At 39.4% G+C, this 19,800-nt stretch overlaps 1 protein-coding gene across 1 annotated transcript in view; it reads right to left on the bottom strand.

Annotated features, from left to right (window-relative positions):
* SLCO5A1 (solute carrier organic anion transporter family member 5A1) overlaps positions 1-18,651 on the bottom strand; it is a 34,903-nt gene extending 16,252 nt beyond the window's left edge. Inside the window, exons 1-3 of the mRNA XM_070942225.1 lie at positions 17,697-18,651; positions 6,814-6,946; positions 5,790-6,013 (exon numbers count right to left, since the gene is read on the bottom strand). Coding sequence (XP_070798326.1) covers positions 5,790-6,013; positions 6,814-6,946; positions 17,697-18,651 — 1,312 coding nt within the window. The remainder of the gene's footprint in view (positions 1-5,789; positions 6,014-6,813; positions 6,947-17,696) is intronic.
* Positions 18,652-19,800: the final 1,149 nt, after the last annotated feature.

Genomic DNA, 19,800 nt, shown 5'->3' with positions numbered 1-19,800 from the left:
GTACCATTTCCTAATTTATTGTGGAAATATAAAGAATGTGGGAAAATTAAGAATGGTGATGAGGTAAGCCACTTTGCAGATTGAGGCAGACATTTGCACATTTTTTCATAGTTTTCTTAAACTAGTCCAGTTGCCTTTTGGAAAAGTACCTTTAGAACAACCATGACCTGGGATGACTGAGAATCTCCATAGGCATTGTGAAAAATAAGCAAACTATTTTTGCATAAATTATGATTTATGAACAGTGCATGAACACTGTACTTCTACCTTCTAACCCTAACTCTTCATTCATCACCTTCAGCATACGCACCTTCACCAAACTGGGATATTACTTTAATAAAAATAATATTGGTACATGGAAGCAGGAAAAAGCAATGTGAACGCCTGCCTGTGGCGAAGCCTCCTTCATTGACATCGTTGGAGGCTAAGACTGAGCATGGAGTGGCTGTGGAAGATCTGAGGTGGAGGTGGAGGGTCGAAAGGTGGACAGAGTGGTGGTTTCCCTGTCGCCTTGGATATTCCCCCTCCACTTTTGGCCGATTTATAGGCGTGAGGATGGCCACCCTGCCCTGCCCTATTGGTTCCTCGATGGAGGTGCCACCCCATCCGTTTTCATCTTTCCTTTTCTAGCACTTTTCGCCTTGAGAACAACATGGACCTTCTTATTCTGGAGTTTCGGGACCTGGCTTTGTTTTTCATCCTGCTCGCTGGCTGTATGGAAAAAAGGCAGTTTACGGGAGGACTGACAGAGCCGGTTGCATACTGCGTTTACACCACTGGTGGGATGTTCCACCTTTTACAGGGCCAGTGTGGCTAAACCACTGTGAGAGGGTGGTTTTTGACGTTCTGGCTTTTCCATGACCAGCATGGCCAACCACGAGAGGGTGGTTTGGATGTTTGCCCCAGTTGGACGGAACGTGAGGACTCTTGCCCACTACCGTGAGAGGGTAGTAGTGATTCTTCCGGTCATGTTTAATCTGGCCTTTCCTGGACGTTTTTGGGTTTATCATTGTGGACTCCTCGGCCTTATTTGTACCATCATCCCAGAGTTTTGGATGTACCCAAGGTCCAAGCTTCTTGCGCTGCGAGATTCCCCACTCTCGCAGGTTTGGCCCTCCATGTTTTCGAGGGCCTATCTTGATGACGGGTTTTGGAACCCCGAGAGATGGCATGCGTCAAAGAGGGGATTAAGGGGTTTTTTAAATGCATTGTTAACTAAAATTTTAAGGGGTTCAGGGATGACCAGAGTGGGAGTGGGGGAGAACCCACAAGGGTCACGGCTGGGTCCGGCAGAGGGCAGCGGCATCAAGGATGCGGGGTTGGACACCAGGGAGGGGGCTAGAGCTCGACCTTACAAGGGCCGTATGATCTGTACTGTGAGTGGGAGGGGCAGATATGGTGGAAGCAGGGGCCCATATTATGTTATGGGAGTGCGCTCTTGCTATTTTCATGCGATTGCGCACTCCGGTCCCCAAGGCTTTACTCGTTCCCCAGGTAGCACAGACTCTCAGGGCCTGAGCCTTCGGCTGATGTTGTGCAATGCCAGATCTGTGGTAAATAAGGCCCCCCTCATTTACGACCTTATTCAGGAGGGGGGAGCGGATCTGGCGGGTATTACGGAGACCTGGTTGGGCCCAGAAGGGGGGGGGTGCCCCTGACTGAAATATGCCGACCGGGTTTCCGGGCGTTTCATCAGCCGAGGGTCCAGGGTAGGGGCGGGAGGGTGGCAGTTATTATTAAAGAAAGTCTATGTCCGAGGGAGACCACTATACCTCAGATAGCCGGATGTGAGTCCCTCCTTGTGAAGTGGGGTCGTGGGGTGCAGATGGGCCTGCTGAGTACGTACTTGGCTCCCTGCTGTGTGGCAGCGGCCCTGTCCAAGCTGCGTGACGTGATAGCCGGGGTGGCGGTTGATACCCCCAGGCTTATGGTTATGGGGGATTTAAACCTGCCATCTGTCGATGAAACGTCTATGGCAGCTCGGGAGTTCTTGGCTTCCATGACGGCCTTGGACCTGACCCAAATAGTTCAAGGCCCTACTCACATGGGGGGACACACTCTGGACTTGATTTTTGTCTCTGGTCAGTGGCAGAGTGATCTGGAAAGAGGGGATTTAGTCATCGAAATCTTGTCATGGGCTGATCACTCCCTCCTTCGCATGGACTTTTGAACCACTACACCTCGCCGCAGGGAGACAGAACCGACCAGGTGGTTCCGTCCCAGGAGCCTGATGGACCCGGATAGGTTCCTGACGGAGCTTGGGCCATTCCCTGAGACTCTGGCTCACGGTACGACTGAAGAGCTGGTGGCCGCCTGGGATAGGGCGGCCGCCGGAGCTTTGGATTGTGTCGTGCCTTTGCGGCCTCTGACCCGGTGCCGATTTCAATTGGCTCCCTGGTTCTCCGAGAAGCTGAGAGAGATGAAGCGCCGGAAAAGACACCTGGAGAGTGATTGGAGGGCCAGTCTGTCCAAATCTGACCGAACACTGGTGAGGTCTCATATTAAGATCTACCTAGTGGCGATAAAAGCGGCGAAATTTAACTATTTTCCCACTCTTATCGGGTCTGCAGAGAATCGCCCAGCAGCCCTGTTTAGGGTGACCCGCTTCCTCCTTCACCTGGGAGCGAGGGAAGACCCCTTGCAGGGCGGCGCTGAGGATTTTGTGCAATTCCTGCATGGCAAAGTCACTCAGATTCGGGAAGCTCTGGACTCTGATTGGGTAGATCCAGATGGAGTGATGGAGGGGAATCTTGAGAATGTTATCTGGGAGGGGTTTGAACCTGTGACTTCCGAGGATGTGGACAGGATTCTGGGGAGGTTTAGCGCTGCCACGTTTGTTGGATCCGTGTCCCTCCTGGTTGGTGCTGGCCTCCCGGGAGGTTACACAAGGCTGGCTCCAGGGGATTATTAACACTTCTTTAAGTGAGGGTTACTTCCCCCCGCCTCTTTGAAAGAGGCAGTGGTGAGTCCTCTCCTCAAGAAGCCTTCCCTGGATCCGGCTACATTAGTGAATTATCGCCCAGTCTCCAACCTTCGCTTCGTGGCGAAGGTTGTTGAGAGTGTGGTAGCGCAACAACTGCCCCAGTACCTGGATGAAGCCGATTATCTAGACCCGTTCCAGTCGGGCTTCAGGCCAGGGCACAACACGTAAACGGCATTGGTTGCATTGGTTGATGATCTCTGGAGGGCTCGGGACAGGGGTTGTTCCTCTGTCCTGGTCCTATTAGATCTCTCAGCGGCTTTTGATACCATCGACCATGGTATCATGCTGCGACGATTGGAGGGGTTAGGAGTGGAGGGCACCGTGTTGCGGTGGTTCTTCTCCTTCCTCTCCGACCGTATGCAGTTTGTGTTGGCAGGGGGGCAGAGGTCGACCTCAAGGCGCCTTGTGTGTGGGGTGCCGCAAGGGTCTGTCCTCTCGCCTCTTCTGTTCAACATTTATGTGAAGCCGCTGGGCGAGATCATCTGTGGTTTCGGAGTTAGATTCCATCAGTACGCTGACGACACTCAGCTGTACATCTCCACTCCAATGATGCCTTGACGTGATGTCCCGGTGCCTGGAGGCCGTGCGTATCTGGATGGGGAGAAACAGGCTCAAACTCAACCCCTCCAAGACTGAGTGGCTGTGGCTTCCGGCGTCCCGGTATAGTCAGCTGGTGCCATCACTGACTATTGGGGGTGAGATCTTGGCCCCCACAGAGAGGGCTCGCAACTTGGGTGTTCTCCTGGATGCACGGCTGTCTTTGGAAGAGCACATGACAGCCGTGGCCATGGGACCTTTCTATCGGGTTCACCTGATGCACCAGTTGCGTTCCTTTCTGGACCGGGATGCCCTGCGCACAGTCACTCATGCCCTCGTCACATCCTGTCTGGACTACTGCAGCACTCTCTACATGGGGCTCCCCTTGAAGAGCACTCGGAGGCTCCAGCTGGTCCAGAATGCGGCTGCGCGGGTGGTTATGGGTGAGACTCGGCGCACCCATGTAACACCCCTCCTGCGCAAGCTGCACTGGCTCCCGTTGGTCTTCCGAGTGCGATTCAAGGTGTTGGTCACCACCTTTAAAGCACTCCATGTCTTAGGACCGGGATACATACGAGACCGCCTTCTGCCATCAACAACCTCCCACCGGCCATTACGCTCCCATAGAGAGGGGCTCCTCAGGGTGCCGTCGGCCAAACAATGCCGACTGGTGACACCCAGGGGGAGAGCTTTCTCTGTGGGGGCACCAGCCCTTTGGAATGAGCTGCCCCTAGAGCTTCGTCTTAGCCCCGACCTGCTTACTTTTCGCCGTGCCCTAAAGACCTTCCTGTTTCAGCAAGCCGGACTGGCCTAATATGAATTTTAAATGGGTGTATGTGTGTTTTACTTGAGGGCCAAATTGTATATATTTGTTTTAATTGGTTTAAATTTTATAAATTCATGTCTTTTAATGTGGCTGTACACCACCCTGAGTCCCCCGAGAGAAGGGCGGTATAGAAATCCAATAAACTCTAAACTCTAAACACTCTAAATATCAAGAAGTGTGGGTATGATCATAGCATTTGCTTACAGATTCATAAAGTATGTTTCCAAAACTGGGATAATGTCTGACTGTGACCAATATCTAGAAACACAAATGTTGAAACTAGCCCTTATGTCCTCATCGCTCTTCTTCTTCATTAAGCACAATTTACATATTTATCACAGAACAGTAGAGAAGCTGAGGTTTAAATGCATGATGTCCATTTTATGTTGGAGATGAAAATCTGGCTATAGTGGAACCTCAGCCAAACTGTTCACACACTGGAAAGAGCCCAATTTTTATCCCTACTTTAAAAAAGTGGCCAGAAAAAAGAATAGTACAATCTATCTTGCATGCCACAATGAGGATAAAACTAGTCTTTCATCTTTGTTATGCCACAAATTAACTGAAAAAGGGAGCATATGTTTTATGACTATGCTTCTATATGATGAACACAGATATTTCTATAAATATAATTTGGGGGAGAAGGATCAAAATGCAAAGCAAATGAAAAACAACAAAAAAAGCATTTTAATTATTCCCACAAAGGCAGTATAGCTCTTGACCTGGAAAAAGTGTCCTATTGTTGACTGAGGAGAATGTATTCAACCTCTTCCTTTTGTCCAGCATCCTTAACCAAAAACTATTTTTCATAATGCTGATAAAAGCAGAAAATAATAGATAGGATTTACATAGCTTTACACTGAGCTTGTCGATTGAGAGGTCGGCAGTTCAGCAGTTCGAATCCCTAGTGTCGCGTAATGGGGTGAGCTCCCGTTACTTGTGCCAACCTAGCAGTTCAAAAGCACGTAAAAAATGCAAGTAGAAAAATAGGAACCATTTTTGGTGGGAAGGTAACAGCGTTCCGTGTGCCTTTGACGTTTAGTCATGCTGGCCACATGACCACGGAGACATCTTTGGACAGCGCTGGCTCTTTAGCTTTGAAACAGAGATGAGCACTGCCCTCTAGAGTCAGAAACAACTAGCACATATGTGCGAGGGGAACCTTTACCTTTACCTTTACCTTATCAAGCTATTCAAGCTTGATAAAGGCTGTTTATGGATTACAGACTGCCCGATTAGGCTTGGAAGGGCTCAATATTGATTTTTTGAGTGAAACAATTTACCCTGCAACTAATGTACAACCAATTGAACCAAAGTGTTCTACTTTAGTGCTACTTTTAAATAAATAAATATATTTTTGTACCAGTTTTCAACAACAAATAATAATTCTCTGAATTTAAGTTTCATCTTAATCTGATTTTTTTCAAACAGGAAATTCTTTACCTTTAACATTCTTTCCAAAGCCCATTGATGTAGGAATTTCCGGGTCTAGCTCATTTTTGCAATTCACTTTTTCTTTCACAATATCATCATCATCACCTGAAACACTATCAGAGTGCATCTTTTTTTTCTTTTTCTTATGTCGAGGTGGGAGTTTTTTGGGAAAGGCAAACATTGGAAGTATAACAAGAAGCATCACACTAGCACAAATAAGGAATCCACTCCACCTAAAATCAAAAGGTAAGAAATAACATTTACAAATAGGGTTATATTTATTACATAAATGAGGACCCAGATTGTTAAGGGCAATATGCTGCTGACTCTGTAAACCGCTTAGAGAGGGCTGTAAAGCACTGTGAAGCAGTATATAAGTCTAAGTGCTATTGCTATATACACACGAACGCGAACCCTCTATAACAGAAAGCAGAAATTTACACTTTGTATTATTGTTCGTCCTATAAAACAATTGTCATATAAGTTATTTGGAAATCACAAAAGCTGCATCCAAAGCAGATAAGCATCATATAGATGATCCTTATTTAATGACCAGTTGCAAAGCAACCATTCAAACTTACAAGGAACATTCTACTCTACTCTACTCTACTCTACTCTACTCTACTCTACTCTACTCTACTCTACTCTACTCTATTCATCTTCCTATAATGTTGGCAAGCTGTGCCAGAAACTTGAACACACAAGTAGAAACATGTAGGGTACATTAAAAAATGCCAGGTGGAAAAGTAACACATCAGCTCCATTATTATTATTACTTTTTTATTTTTCAGAGGGTAACTTTTTTAGTTTAAATATTCCCAAAATATAGAAACAGAATGATAAGTAAATGGTTGTAAAGTTAGCAGCATTTGAACAATCTATAAATCTGTCTTTGGCTACAGCTATTCAAAACACAGCATACAGGATCAAAGAATACATGATCAGATGTTAAATATTACTGATCAAATGATGATCAAATGTTAAACATTATTGCTATCTTGCACATAAACCCCCCCACATGGTTGCAGCTTACCAGTTACCAATGAACCGTGGGTCACTTTGGTCAATGTGAACAGTACTTGTAGGATGTACATAAAATCCAATAAGAACTCCTCCTAATAAATATCCTGCTGCAGGACCAAGAGCTCCCATTACATACATGATAGCTATAAAAGAGGAAAGAAAATCCAAAATACATCAAACAATATGCTATAATAATTTAATCAATTTCAAGAATAAAAGAGCAGGAAACTAAGCGCTTTCCTGGGCTTTTGTACATCCATCACAGCTATCTGTTCTTTTTTCTACAATTTCTGTCTTTTTCCTATATTCTCTGTGCATGAGAGAAAAAAGTTTTGGGAAAGTATGTTCCAGCCTAAGCCACTCTGGAGGTGAGGTTGCTTAAATCCACATGTTGTTTTTTTTATTTGATTTATATGCCGCCCTTCTCCGGAGACTCAGGGCAGCTTACAATGTGTTAAGCAATAGCCTTCATACTTTTGTATATTTTTACAAAGTCAGCTTATTGCCCCCACAAACTGGGTCCTCAATTTACCTACCTTAGAAAGGATGGAAGGCTGAGTCAACCTTGAGCCTGGCAAGATTCGAACTTACTAATTGCAGACAGCTGGAGTTAAATTACAATGCATTAGTCTGCTGAGCTATCCAGGTTATCCTGTTATATCCTGGGATCCTGCTACAGTTGTGGAGGGCAGCTGCCCAACTTGGCAAATGATACAGCTGCTTTAAGGAGTTGCAGACATCATATCATTGTACCCACATTGGCTGAATACCTTTTTGCCTTAAAATCCAAAGGACGGTGCAGCCCTTCCAAAAATGGCAGATCACTGCTTGTTTATATTCCAGTTCTGTTTTACTTTGTAAATTAAGTTGGGAACTGTCAACTGAATTTAAAAATAGCTCAATATTTATATATGTAGAACTTTCATTCATTCACTAGCAAATGTGCCAGAAAAATTTCTTGAGCACTATGGTCATGGAAAATAAAATAAGCATTCAACTTCCAAACTGAAACTGATAGATTACATTTATGTATTATTAGTAATATTTTGCCTTTCAAAACATTTTAAGTTTGGAAAAGCAAATCAACCTTTTCAAAAATTCTCAATAGCTCTGGTCTTTAAATACAGATTATTTTCCTCATTTACCCTGAATTTGATTATGTATTTTATTGAACACTGAATTTTAAGTGCTATTAAGATGTGTCTTATTAATGAATTCTATTGACAAGTTAGAATGATTATCAAGTAGCATAAATAACATGGCCTTAATAAAGAAGTATGGGAGTGTATGTTTGAGTGAGTAAATCTATGTTGTAAATACCAATCTCTTTCTGTTTTACAGTACATTCTCCATCTTATACTTCCTTGTAATATCAAGAGAACACATATTAACAAGAATTTGCATAATTTACAGGTTTCATATTTCAAGTATCATAATTTCAGAAATAAATAATACCTTGACTACCAGAATATTATTATTCATATTTATAATCAATTAAATCCAGGAGTAATTAGCACATTTTAATTAACAGATAAATTGTGATTGAATAAGATACAAATTATTTGGAATAGGAATCAAATTCAAGTAAAATTGCAAATTTAAATAGCCATTGATGAAGTAATTATTTATCTACAATCGATATATAAATATATAATCCATCTGTTAGGATGTGATTGTATGTTAGATTTTAATTGTGTTTTTATATGGATTAAGAAATGCAATTAAAATCTTAACACAGAATAACAATCCAGTCTTACACATGCTTTTGGGGAAATGGGCATAGAGGTGAAAAGAATGATAATTTTTATCCTAAATTATGAGATAGATTATACCATTTAAAAGACATGAAAAACTAACAGAATTGAGGAAAGTAATTAATAAAATTAGATATTTTCCAGACAGTTAATACAATTAAAAATTCATGGACCTAAAATGAGTTTTAAAATCATTTACATCAGGATTCAGACATAAGTCACTTAAATAATATATAGCTCTACTTTATATCTGCCACGCATAACACTGCAATGTGCAGCAGCTGTTAGTCAAGCAGAAATTATGTAACGAAGTTTTATAGTAAGGAGAAATATTGTATAGTACAGATAAAAATAACAGATGCTGTCTCTATTTCTTTCTGTATGAAAATTATTGGGAGGTAGGTACATTCTAAATGTTCTTTTAAAATGTCCTACTAGCAATATCAGTATCTACCACTTCCCATTAAATGAGACGAACGTGAGAGATATTCAACTTTTAGTGTACAAATAAAGATCGGAAGGAGATCACATATATTTGTCTCCAGGTTTACTGAACCTTTTTTTTAACCACCTATTTGTTGCCACTAATAAATAAGTTCTTTTAAGCAAAAAGAAAAAAGATTTATTCGCATTCTAGAAGGGGGAAAAATGAGAGAATGGAAGAGAGAGTGGTAAGGGAAGGAAATCAGATGTGGAATATCAGGAGTGAAACGAGCATTTACTGTGTAAGGAGATACATATATATTCTATAATATATTTAGCTTTTGGTAAGCATGCCATCAAGACAAGAAGATGGTCCACAACATAAACTCACATTTATCAGTATGTATGTAACCTTTTTTATTATTATTATAACCAGGCATAGGCCACTGCTAGCTGAAAGTTAAAAGTCCACCTTAATGCTATTGTTTGGTGGTTGATTAATATCCTTTTTGGATGTTATCTGATGTTCTAAATTTGGATCTTATAAATCCATATCTCTTACTGGGTGCCAGGAAGACTATTTTTAAAACTTGAAGGCTTACATTAGCATAAAAGAAACATGCTTCCAAAGGATTACACAACTTCAAAGCAATAACAAAAATAATAAACTGGGAGGTGGGAGTTTGGTCAAAACTCACCAAGACCTTCTGGTGAAATGTTAATTTTTCCTTAAAATTACAATTAGCTGTCCCTGGAATGGATAAATAAGGACAGAAATATTTTTTCCCATTGGCTACAACCAAAGAAATAGACCCCAATTGGCCATTGTCACTGGGCTATTTGTTACCTTCCAGGTAAACTCTTCTTTTAGAAGAGAAGAGCAAGATAAATTGAACTACAGGGGGAAATGCATTTGAGTATATTTGCTCTGCAACTCTAGAGAAAAAAATATATATTTTGAATTTCCAGCCCTCACACCTTCTTTGGCTACAGCTCACAAAGTTTTCATTGTGAAATCATATTCTAAACAAAGGTTACAGGACATCTTGGTACCAGAAAAAGAGGATCCGTAGACGAGGCATCTAAATTACCAAAAGGCTGAAGTCTAGATCTTGCTCCCAATTATGGTACAGCTGCTCTAAGCAGAAGATCATTTACTTTAGCCAACTATGTTTTCCAACATTCTGCATGTTTCACATAGTACAGTAGAAGATTCTTGCTGACTAGATTTGATATTATGATATCTAAGATCTTGGAGGACAGGTATAACAGCTTTATTCAGAAAATTCAATCAGCTAAGTTCCTCATGTTTTGCTGTTCTACCCATGTATCAATCATGACTCTTCTAATAATGTTCCTGATGGCTAAATATTGAATCTGAAACAAATAGTAAAGTTGCCAAATTCTGTACACATCAATTGCTATACCGAGGATTATTAGATTTATATGAGAGTCACTTTGACTAGTGTTTAGGGAACTGAACTAGGAGTTGGCAAGACTGAGTTCTAATACTGTTTTAGAGAGGCTGAGTGACCTTGAGACGGTCACTCTCTTTCAGCCCTCATTACAATAAATATGGCAAATATGATAAAGTCTGAATATATGTGTGCAACAGAGTTAACATACATCCTTTTTTCTAGACATATCCCATATTTCACTCCTTAAATTTCCAACTGGAGACAGTTTGAAAATACTTTAAAATATCTGGTGTTCAAGGGTAAAATAAGAACAAGGAGCACTTTGCTAAAAGCAGCTACAGCTGCTGTACTTTCATGTCATTTCTGTCTATACAGTAGAAGATGTGCTGAAAGAAGCCAGAGCAGTCAGCCCAGCAATAAAATTGCCATCCAATGACAAACAATATAAGAGTTTGCCCACGAGTAGCCACCCCACTCTCTTCTATGCGTTTTCCTCACTTGCTGCCTCTAGAAGCTTAGGAGAGTGAGCAAGAAATGATAATGATAGTGGCACAATTGGCTTCCAGACATTGAAGAGATGTTAAACAAGAGGTAACCCTGAGATACCTCATAGATGGGGTATTGAGACCATGTAAGTACACAAAGTCATGGCAAGGAGATGGGAACCATATTAATTCTGAATGAATGAATGAAAGAAAGAATGATCTTCCCTTCCTTCAGTCAAAACCAATTGAAATTTGTTCTTGAGACAGAAGAACCACTATCGCATGGTGCCCGCAACTCCCAAACCTTGAAACCAATCCAGAACCACTAAAATGAATGCATCATCACAGAATTAAAATAAAATTAAAAAGTTAAAAATTACAAGAGTTTAAAAAGATGGGGGTATGCACTTAAGTCACCTCGCCCCCCCCCCCCAAGGTTGTGTAACACTGTTTAATTCCCATGCCAATTGCCAGAGCCAGGTCTTGACACCTTTCTGAAAGGCAAAAAGCATGGGGCGCCCCTCATCTCTGGGGACAAGATGTTCCATAAAGTGCGAGCAGCAGTACAAAAGGCTTTCTTCCTGGACCCTGCCATTGAAATTTTGGATGGGACAGGTCAATGAAATAGGGAGACGACAGTTCATCACGTAACCTGGTCCCATACCATGAAGGACCTTAAAGGTAATAACCAACTCTTCAAATTGGATCCAGGAAAAAACTGGCACCCAATGCAGCAGAGATGTTACATGCACAACCCTACATACATGACGAAATACACATACCAACACACAATAGCAGTATCACAGCCCCTGCTGCAGTATAGCTGTTAATTCAATTTTCTTGCCTAAAGTTGAAAAACGACAATCTCAGAAAAAACACCAAAAGTCCCTTGGCATCTTACAAACAAATTCATTGTGGCATCAGCTACTCTGGCCCACAGCTATCCTTCCAGTTTTTGAAAAGACTGACCTTACTGTCTGTTTATCTTCTTCAAGCTAAATATTTATACTGTCTGTTATCCTCTTCAACTTAAACTACTGTCTGGTTTATCCTCTTCAAATTAAATGCTAGAAAGACAGTATTATTGCATTACATTCTTGATTAAATTATCTTTCCATTGATACATAATTTTATGGTATTACTCCCAAAAAAAGTGGTGTTATTAGTTAAGTTTTAGAAAATACACTTTCCCCAAAAGGTTTCTAAAATTTTGGCTACTACTGTATGTCAAACAGTATGTTTCATGAATTCATAGTTGATAGTGAAGTCATAATGAAGAAATGAATATGACAGGTGATTTTCTTTCCTTGGTCAGGACAATAACTGCTGCAGATGTACAAAAAAGGATTAATGCTTGAAAGTAAGGTAATGATGAAACACAGTAAGAATCAAGGCATATCTATGACAACAAAAATCAGAATTGTTAAAACAATGATAATGTAACATACAGCAAAGAAACATGAACACAGACTGAGAAAAAAAAGAGGCACATTTTTGAATTATGAATTGGAGACATTTACTGAGAGGGTTCCATGAACTGCAATTGCTCCTGAATGAGATAAAGACTGACAGCACCACTTGGGTGGTAATTAGCAAGAAACTCACATACTCTAGCAGATGATGTGAATAGATAACAATTAGAAACAACTATTCTTGACAAGCCTGAGCAAAGTACTGTATAGGAAGTGAAAGACAACAAATAAACTTGAGTTGATGCCATCAAACAAATTTGAGGACCTGTACAAACTAATTATTACTGTAAATAGAATGAAATGTCAGCCATCTGCCCTTGCAATTACCAGAACTAAGCTAGTGTAGTTTGCTAGATAGGACCCAGCAAACTATATACACCCCAGACTTTGAAGCAGAAGAAAGGGAAATGGTAATGAACAGTGGCAGAATCCATGAACCTAGCTAGAGCTCAGGGTCTGTGAATAAAGCTTACATTAAAATCCTTCCTAACTCTTCTGAGTGTCTGACATAGTTCCGTCTGTCCTGATCCCAAAGTATTAGTAATGTCTTGCAGTCATAATGAACAGGAATTTGATTCAGTGAGGTTAGAAGGCCATGCTACTTGGGAGTAAAGGAACACCAGCTAACTGGTACCAGATGGGTATAAGGAGGCTTGGTACTGAAATATCAGAGTACAAACAATTCATTAGACAGGATATTGGAAACAATGTTTACAAATTATCCATCCTGTCAAGTCATGGACTGGATTCTGATTATTCTCTTGCTTAAGGTATATTGAGTGGGACTAACCATGTTCTTCCAGTCTCAGATGTCTGAGCAGTGTTCTCCTTCCTAAGTTTGCAGAAACAGGAACTCTCTCCTTGATTTATCCTTTAAATGTTAAGCAGTTTTTAAAAATATAGACTAAAGGTAGTCCTCCATTTACAAACAGTTATTTAACAACTGTTTGAAATTATGACAGACGTACCTTACGACCCAGATTTGAAATTCCAATGGTCAGGTGGTCAGTTCCAACATCACATGACCAAACTTTGGGCACTAGGCCACATGGCCACATTTATGGCCATCTGCAGCATCCTGCACTCATATAACCCATTTTACGATAGCTTTGCTGAAAACCAGCACTTCCAGTTCTCTGCAAAATTACGCCCATAGCACCTGCTTAAATTACCAATCATGATTTCTCTTAATAAGCATGGTGATTCACTTAATGACTACCACAAAAAAAGTCATAAAATCAGGTCAGTAATGTGACTGATCTGTTTTACGACATCACTAATTACTATGGTGGGCAGGGTCCATCACAGTTGTAAATTGAAGACTACCTGTATTTATCTTTGTTCCTTTGAGTCACCTTTGACTCCTGATGACTGTCTGAACTATTCCCTGCAGTTTTCTTGCCAGTTTAGTGTGTGTGTGTGTGTGTTGGTGATGGTGGTTTGCCAGTGCCTTTTTCCTAGGCCTAACAGTGACTGGTCCAGGTTATCCAGCTGGCTTCATGCCCAAGACTCACAACTCCCAGGTTTTAGTTTGGAGTCTTAAACACACCAAACTAGCTACTAGAATATTTTTCACAAACTGCCATGGTTGCTTTACCTAGTTATCTGTACCCATTTTATTATTGCTGTTGTTTATTATTGCTTTTAAGGCTGTGCAAAAATTTAAAGAGTATTTCATGGAATGTGCTGAAAAGAATAAATCTCTTTTCCACTGATGAATCGATGCATTGATGCAGCAGTATCCTATGGACAACTTTGTGAAGCTTCTTCAAAAGTTCTCCTGGGCCATCTTCACACTTACACATATATGCACATATGTGTTTGACTATTTTAGGTTGTCCTCAACCTATGAGTATAACTGGGACTAGAACTACTGTTGTTAAGAAATGTAGTCACTAAACAAGTAGTGCCCTCTTTTACAATATTTGTTGCCATAGTCATTAAGCAAATCAGATGGATGCTAAGCAAATCCTGTATCCTCTATTGACTTTGCTTGTTGAAAGCTGCTTGGGAAGGTTGCAAATGGTTAGCACATGACCCTTGGATGCTGCAACCATTATAAATACATACCACTTGCCATGGGCTCATGACTTGTGGAGACACTGTGATGCTCATAGTGAGGACCAGTTGTAAGTCACTTTTCAATGCCATCTTAACTTTGAACAGTTGTTAATCAAATGGTTGTAAGCCAAAGACTGCCTGTATTTCAGTTCAAGCAGAAGTTATCTTTTTTCTTTCTTTGCATATTTAGAAGCAAAAAATCTGACGAAGCTTCCGAAGCAGCTATCCCAAGTCTCAACATCCTGCTTCAACATCCAAAGAATGATGTTTTGAGTACTTAGCATAGCACAAACATTGCTATTTTCTTGTTTGGAATGTTCTTTGATTCTTTTAAAATTTAAACATTGTGTAGAAGTTCTTGAAACAAAACTAGAGCAGAATGAGTAGATGTTACTATGAATTTATGATATTCAGATTGGAATTAGCAATCCATAATATTGGAGCATCTACTATGTTGTAATGTGATCTTTTTTCTTTTTAAAGACAGGGGTCTCACCAAGTCTTCCTCTAAAGACCAGTCCTGTTCAGGTACTATGCTTGAAAAGGAAATTGAAGCTTTGTCAATAATACAAAGACACTCAAGCTACCTCAGCCAACTTCTCTGTGTATGTCAGTTTCACTTTTTCTGTTCTCAGGTTTGTATTATGGAATAGGATTATCTGTTAGATGAAAAGTAAAATTCGCACATTCGGACAAATATGTTAAACTGGACTTGGCAAAGACCAATTCTGAACATTATGTAGACACAATCATAACAATAAGATCCTGTGTTTAAAAAACCATATTTGTGATGTTTGCGATAAAGATAGTAAAAGCAAGTCTAGCAACAATCACTGCCTGGTTCTCTAGCTAGATCTTATCTACAATCCTCTGCCAGAAGAATAAACAGAGAACTCATCCATACCTATATAAATTCATCTTCTTATAAACACCTGCATCTGTTAATTCAAACTATTTCTATCTTGCCCAGATAAAAGATTTAACTTACTGGTTGTCAGCCACTCAATTATTTTATAGAATAACAAGCACTTCCATCTAGAACTAGTATTTTCCTTCTATTAAATGACTTGAACACTGAAATTCTTTTACAATAAACACATTTAAAATTTATATTCTTGTATTATTTTATTGAATAGTTGAATGATTAAAATAACTAAACTTAAGCTAAATTATTGATTTTGCACTACAGCTTTCTGCTTTTGTTGTAGGTGCTGCAGCTTTGATATAATCTATAAAATCTGCTTTTATACAATAATAGGATTTAAAGATCTATTAGAGAATATAGTAACCCAGAATGCAAATATAGAAACAAAGAAGTGGTAATATAATATCTAGTATTATGTGAAAATAGGGAGCTGACATTAAGAATACACTTTTCAAATGGTAGGATGTATTGTCCAATGTTGGGGATCGTATTTATGTTTCCAAGGAAGCAATGCCATAAAGTTTAAGTAAGTGCACTCTGAGAAAAATGTGTCAGGTCACTAGATACACCAACAATTAGAATGGTATTGGAATTACAGATTTGACCGGGAGGGGGGGGGAAGGAGGAAACATAGATGGCTTTGTTCCCCATCATTTGTGTAAAAACAAACTAGATTTTCATTTGTCCCCTTAAGAAAAAGTGTTCAAAACATTTTTCTTTTTTAAAGAAATGTAACCTTTTACAATTTTTTTAAAGGAAAGTTCGGGACGGGAGGGGGGATTACCGTATGACCTCAAGCATTCCATTCTGCAGGTCCTTATGTAACTAAAGCTATGGTCATTATGTTCTGTAGCATTTTTTAATTTAACCAATAGCGTGAATATAATCAATTATTGCGGAATGGAAGCTCAGTGGTTTTACCATCTGTTTTGAAAAGTTAACATTAAATTCTTTTTCCAAGTTAAAAAAACTGGGTAGCTATTTCTAGTTGATCCTGGGGGAAAATAGAGAACTTGACAAGAATTTTCTAAGTGACTTTTAGATATATAGAGTAAGAACTAAAAAATTTGAAAACATTTGACTCTACTAAATATTGTTACTACTTTGATTGCTTAATCCAACACAGTAATAAAATAAACATCTGATAAATAATTCCAACACAGTAATACAAAAAACATCTGATCAAATATAATATCTAACCAAGAATTACCAAGATTCTGGTGATGCATTTCATGAAGGAGGTCATAAAGCTCAGAAAAACTTGTTTACAATGCTTAATTTATTGCCCATGCATACATTAATACCTTTCAGATCTAATTAACTGAATGATTATCAATGTGAAATATTGTGTATTTTCCTGGAATAAATCCACTGAATAGTTTTCCATGCTTCAGAAAAAAATACATACACATATCAAAAATAAATCTCAGAAGTTAATTTCTGATACAATTTTATATTTGAAGAATATGTTTTGTTCTTAAGACTAGATTTACTTTATATCACTATTGCAATACAATAGTTGGCATCTAGGACGCACAGACAGAAAGAGCTTTACCAACATCATTTTTAACTATTCTTAATATTCCTGGCTTCAAGAGATCAAAATTCTACTCGAACAGGACTTTTATCAGGAACTATTTAAACGATTTGAAACTACCTAACAATCTTTCCACTGTATTTTAAAACTCAGGATCTAAAACTCCGCATAATTCATGGACGTTATGCAACTTATACTGTAAATTATGTGTCAACAATAAATTGAAAATATCTGTTATTGCTGGTTTTCCTATTGCAATTTTGTTTGTGGGTTTATGTGTTAAAATACATGATAAAATTGCTTAAATATAAACTGCTTTAAACATTTATTTTATTGAAAATATTATATATATACATACATACATACATACATACATACATACATACATATATATATATATATATATATATAATATTACACACATATGTATATATGTGATATGAGAGAGAGAGAGAGAGAGAGAGAGAGAGAGATACACACAGAGAGAGAGAGAGGAAGGGAGATCATATACATAATCCATTGGAAAGGAAACAATTTCCTTTTCCATTTCCCTCATGAAAGAGATAAGTATCACTTCAATTGTTTCCATAGATATTTCAACATGGAAGAAAATACAGTATATAAAAGATAATGGAACAAAGTTTTTAGAAGATTAAGTAACAGCTATTGAAGTCTTTATTCTGGCAAATATTAGCTACTCTGCCTATCTAAACATTCAAATACATTTAAAGCTGCTGCATTAGTTTGGAAGCTTTAAAGTAGAAGTTGGCCTCCTTTCAAAATAATCATACAAAAATCTGGACAAATATCAACCTTACCTAGATAGAGTGATGAGTTTTCTTTCTTGACATTGTCATCCAAGTAGGTTGGTCCTAGAGTGTAGATAGGTGTGGAGCCCATTCCAATGAGAATTTGGGCACAAATAAACAAAGCTACATAGAGCGAGTGGCCATTTCCACGTGAATTCTTCATACAGCCTGACAATTCCAGGTGCCCTTTCATTGAATTATTTCCAGTCAAACACAAGCCATCATTAGAAACAGAGGAGTTTAATTCCTGGATTTGATATGGTGCAGAGATGAAATGAGGTAAAGAAAATATGGCAGCCCCAAGAGCAATAAATAACCCCCCAACAGCAAGCCACAGAGGCCTTCGCCCTTGCCCACCAAAATAACTGATGAAAACCACTACTAAAAGGCTGCCAATATCAAAGCAGCTGACCAATAGCCCAGATTCAGAGCTTTTCAGGCTATATCTTCTCTCAATGGTCGTGATAACACTACTCAGGTAACCAGAGACCATTAGTGACTGAATGAAAGTCAGGAAACACATACATATCAAAAAGAATCGAGAGTCTGTCAATACTATAGCAAGATATTTTCTACCAGGCATTACTAGCAGTGTGGAAGCTGGTGACACACCATTACTTAATCTAGGAGAGTTGTTGCAATTATTTCTTTCAGTGAAATTCCCCATTCTCGAAAAGCTGGAAGGTGTAAAAGACAACACTGTCTTGGAAGAAGTAGCAGTAGCATTACTGTGATGTGCTGATATATCAGGGTCAAGGCCACACCTCTGATCAGAGTCCCCCTGCAAACTCTGTAAGAAGTTCTTTTTGGCTGCGATGAGAGCACTTTGTGTGGTATTAATCTGCGGAACAGACCCATTCAGAACTGGCAAGCTTTTGGACCGAGAATTCTTATCTTGTTTTTCTAGTTGCTCCTCTCCAAGAGAGTTTGGATGCTGGTGCTTTATTATTCCTGATAAAAGCATGCTGAGAGCAAGCTTGGTTTAGGCTGAATTACTAATTCTCTGTTATATGCATGACCTTGGTCAAATTTATGCTTTTTTCAGCCCAAGAACAATCATCCTCTATGGCTTTCCAGATCTCTCCAAGCCACTCTGGAAAAAAAGAGACCCTACAATTCAACACCGTTACATGAACACATGAGAGCACATGTCCAGCAGATTTTATTGTAGTTCCATACTTCTTAACACTGCCCTTTTCTGCCAGCAGCTGACCTTTAAACAAAGTGAACTGGACCACTCCCCCTCAGCAGACTCATTCCCACATGGCTCCTAATGATGCCCTGCCATTCTAGATGAGGGTCCTTGACTGCCTGCATCATTGGCAATAAGACTGTAGATTCTGAAGATGTACTATTCCTGTTTCCGTGTTAAAGTCTTCAGATGGCATGTCTATCAATGCAGAGGGAGGGGGAGAGAAATTATGCACAGAAGGTCAGCACGCTGCTTTTGTCTTCTCACAGTAGTAGTTCCCAGCTGCTGCTCCCTGAGGCTAGAAAAGAACAGACTATAATCAGGCTCTCACCTCAGAATAGAAACACAGAATGGCTGGAATCCCTGATCTCCATTAAAATCCCTCTCCTAATTGTTTAAACCCAGTTTAAATCTGGATCAATCTTAATATTCTGAAAAGCATGTCATTTATACACATTCATGTATAATCTGTCCTGCCACATTAAAAGTAGGGAGACATTTGAGGACAACATTAGGTAAAGGGTTTTTTTTTTTTCATTTTCCCCAATTTTTTATAACTTCTAACACACACAATCATCAAGCAATAAGTACTTTTTATTTATTTCTACTACTTGACATATGAATTGCTTTATTTTTAACAGCTAAAATTAAAAGACAGAATAAATATTCAATTGCAAATATTAGTACAACAGATACTCTGAACACAAGTCACAATTTGTTCCAGATACAAAAGGCTGGGGTTTTAGGAAACTCCCCAAAATAGGGAACAAAATAATACTGTGAAAACAAAGAGCTTCTGAACTGCATGCACAACAAAGAAATACAATTTTAAGCGTGTATTTTAAATGCTTGGAGCACATTCACCTCCAGCACAATGGGATGCAGAGCAGAAGAAATTGCCTAAGAGAAGAAAATGAGCAT

This window comes from Pituophis catenifer, unplaced genomic scaffold (assembly GCF_029215685.1).
Source record: "Pituophis catenifer annectens isolate HBS135680 unplaced genomic scaffold, rPitCat1.0.hap2 SCAF_3, whole genome shotgun sequence".
Classification (NCBI taxonomy): Eukaryota; Metazoa; Chordata; class Lepidosauria; order Squamata; family Colubridae; genus Pituophis; species Pituophis catenifer.
The sequence above is the reverse complement of the archived record's forward strand: the minus strand, read 5'-3'. Positions and strand labels throughout refer to the sequence as shown.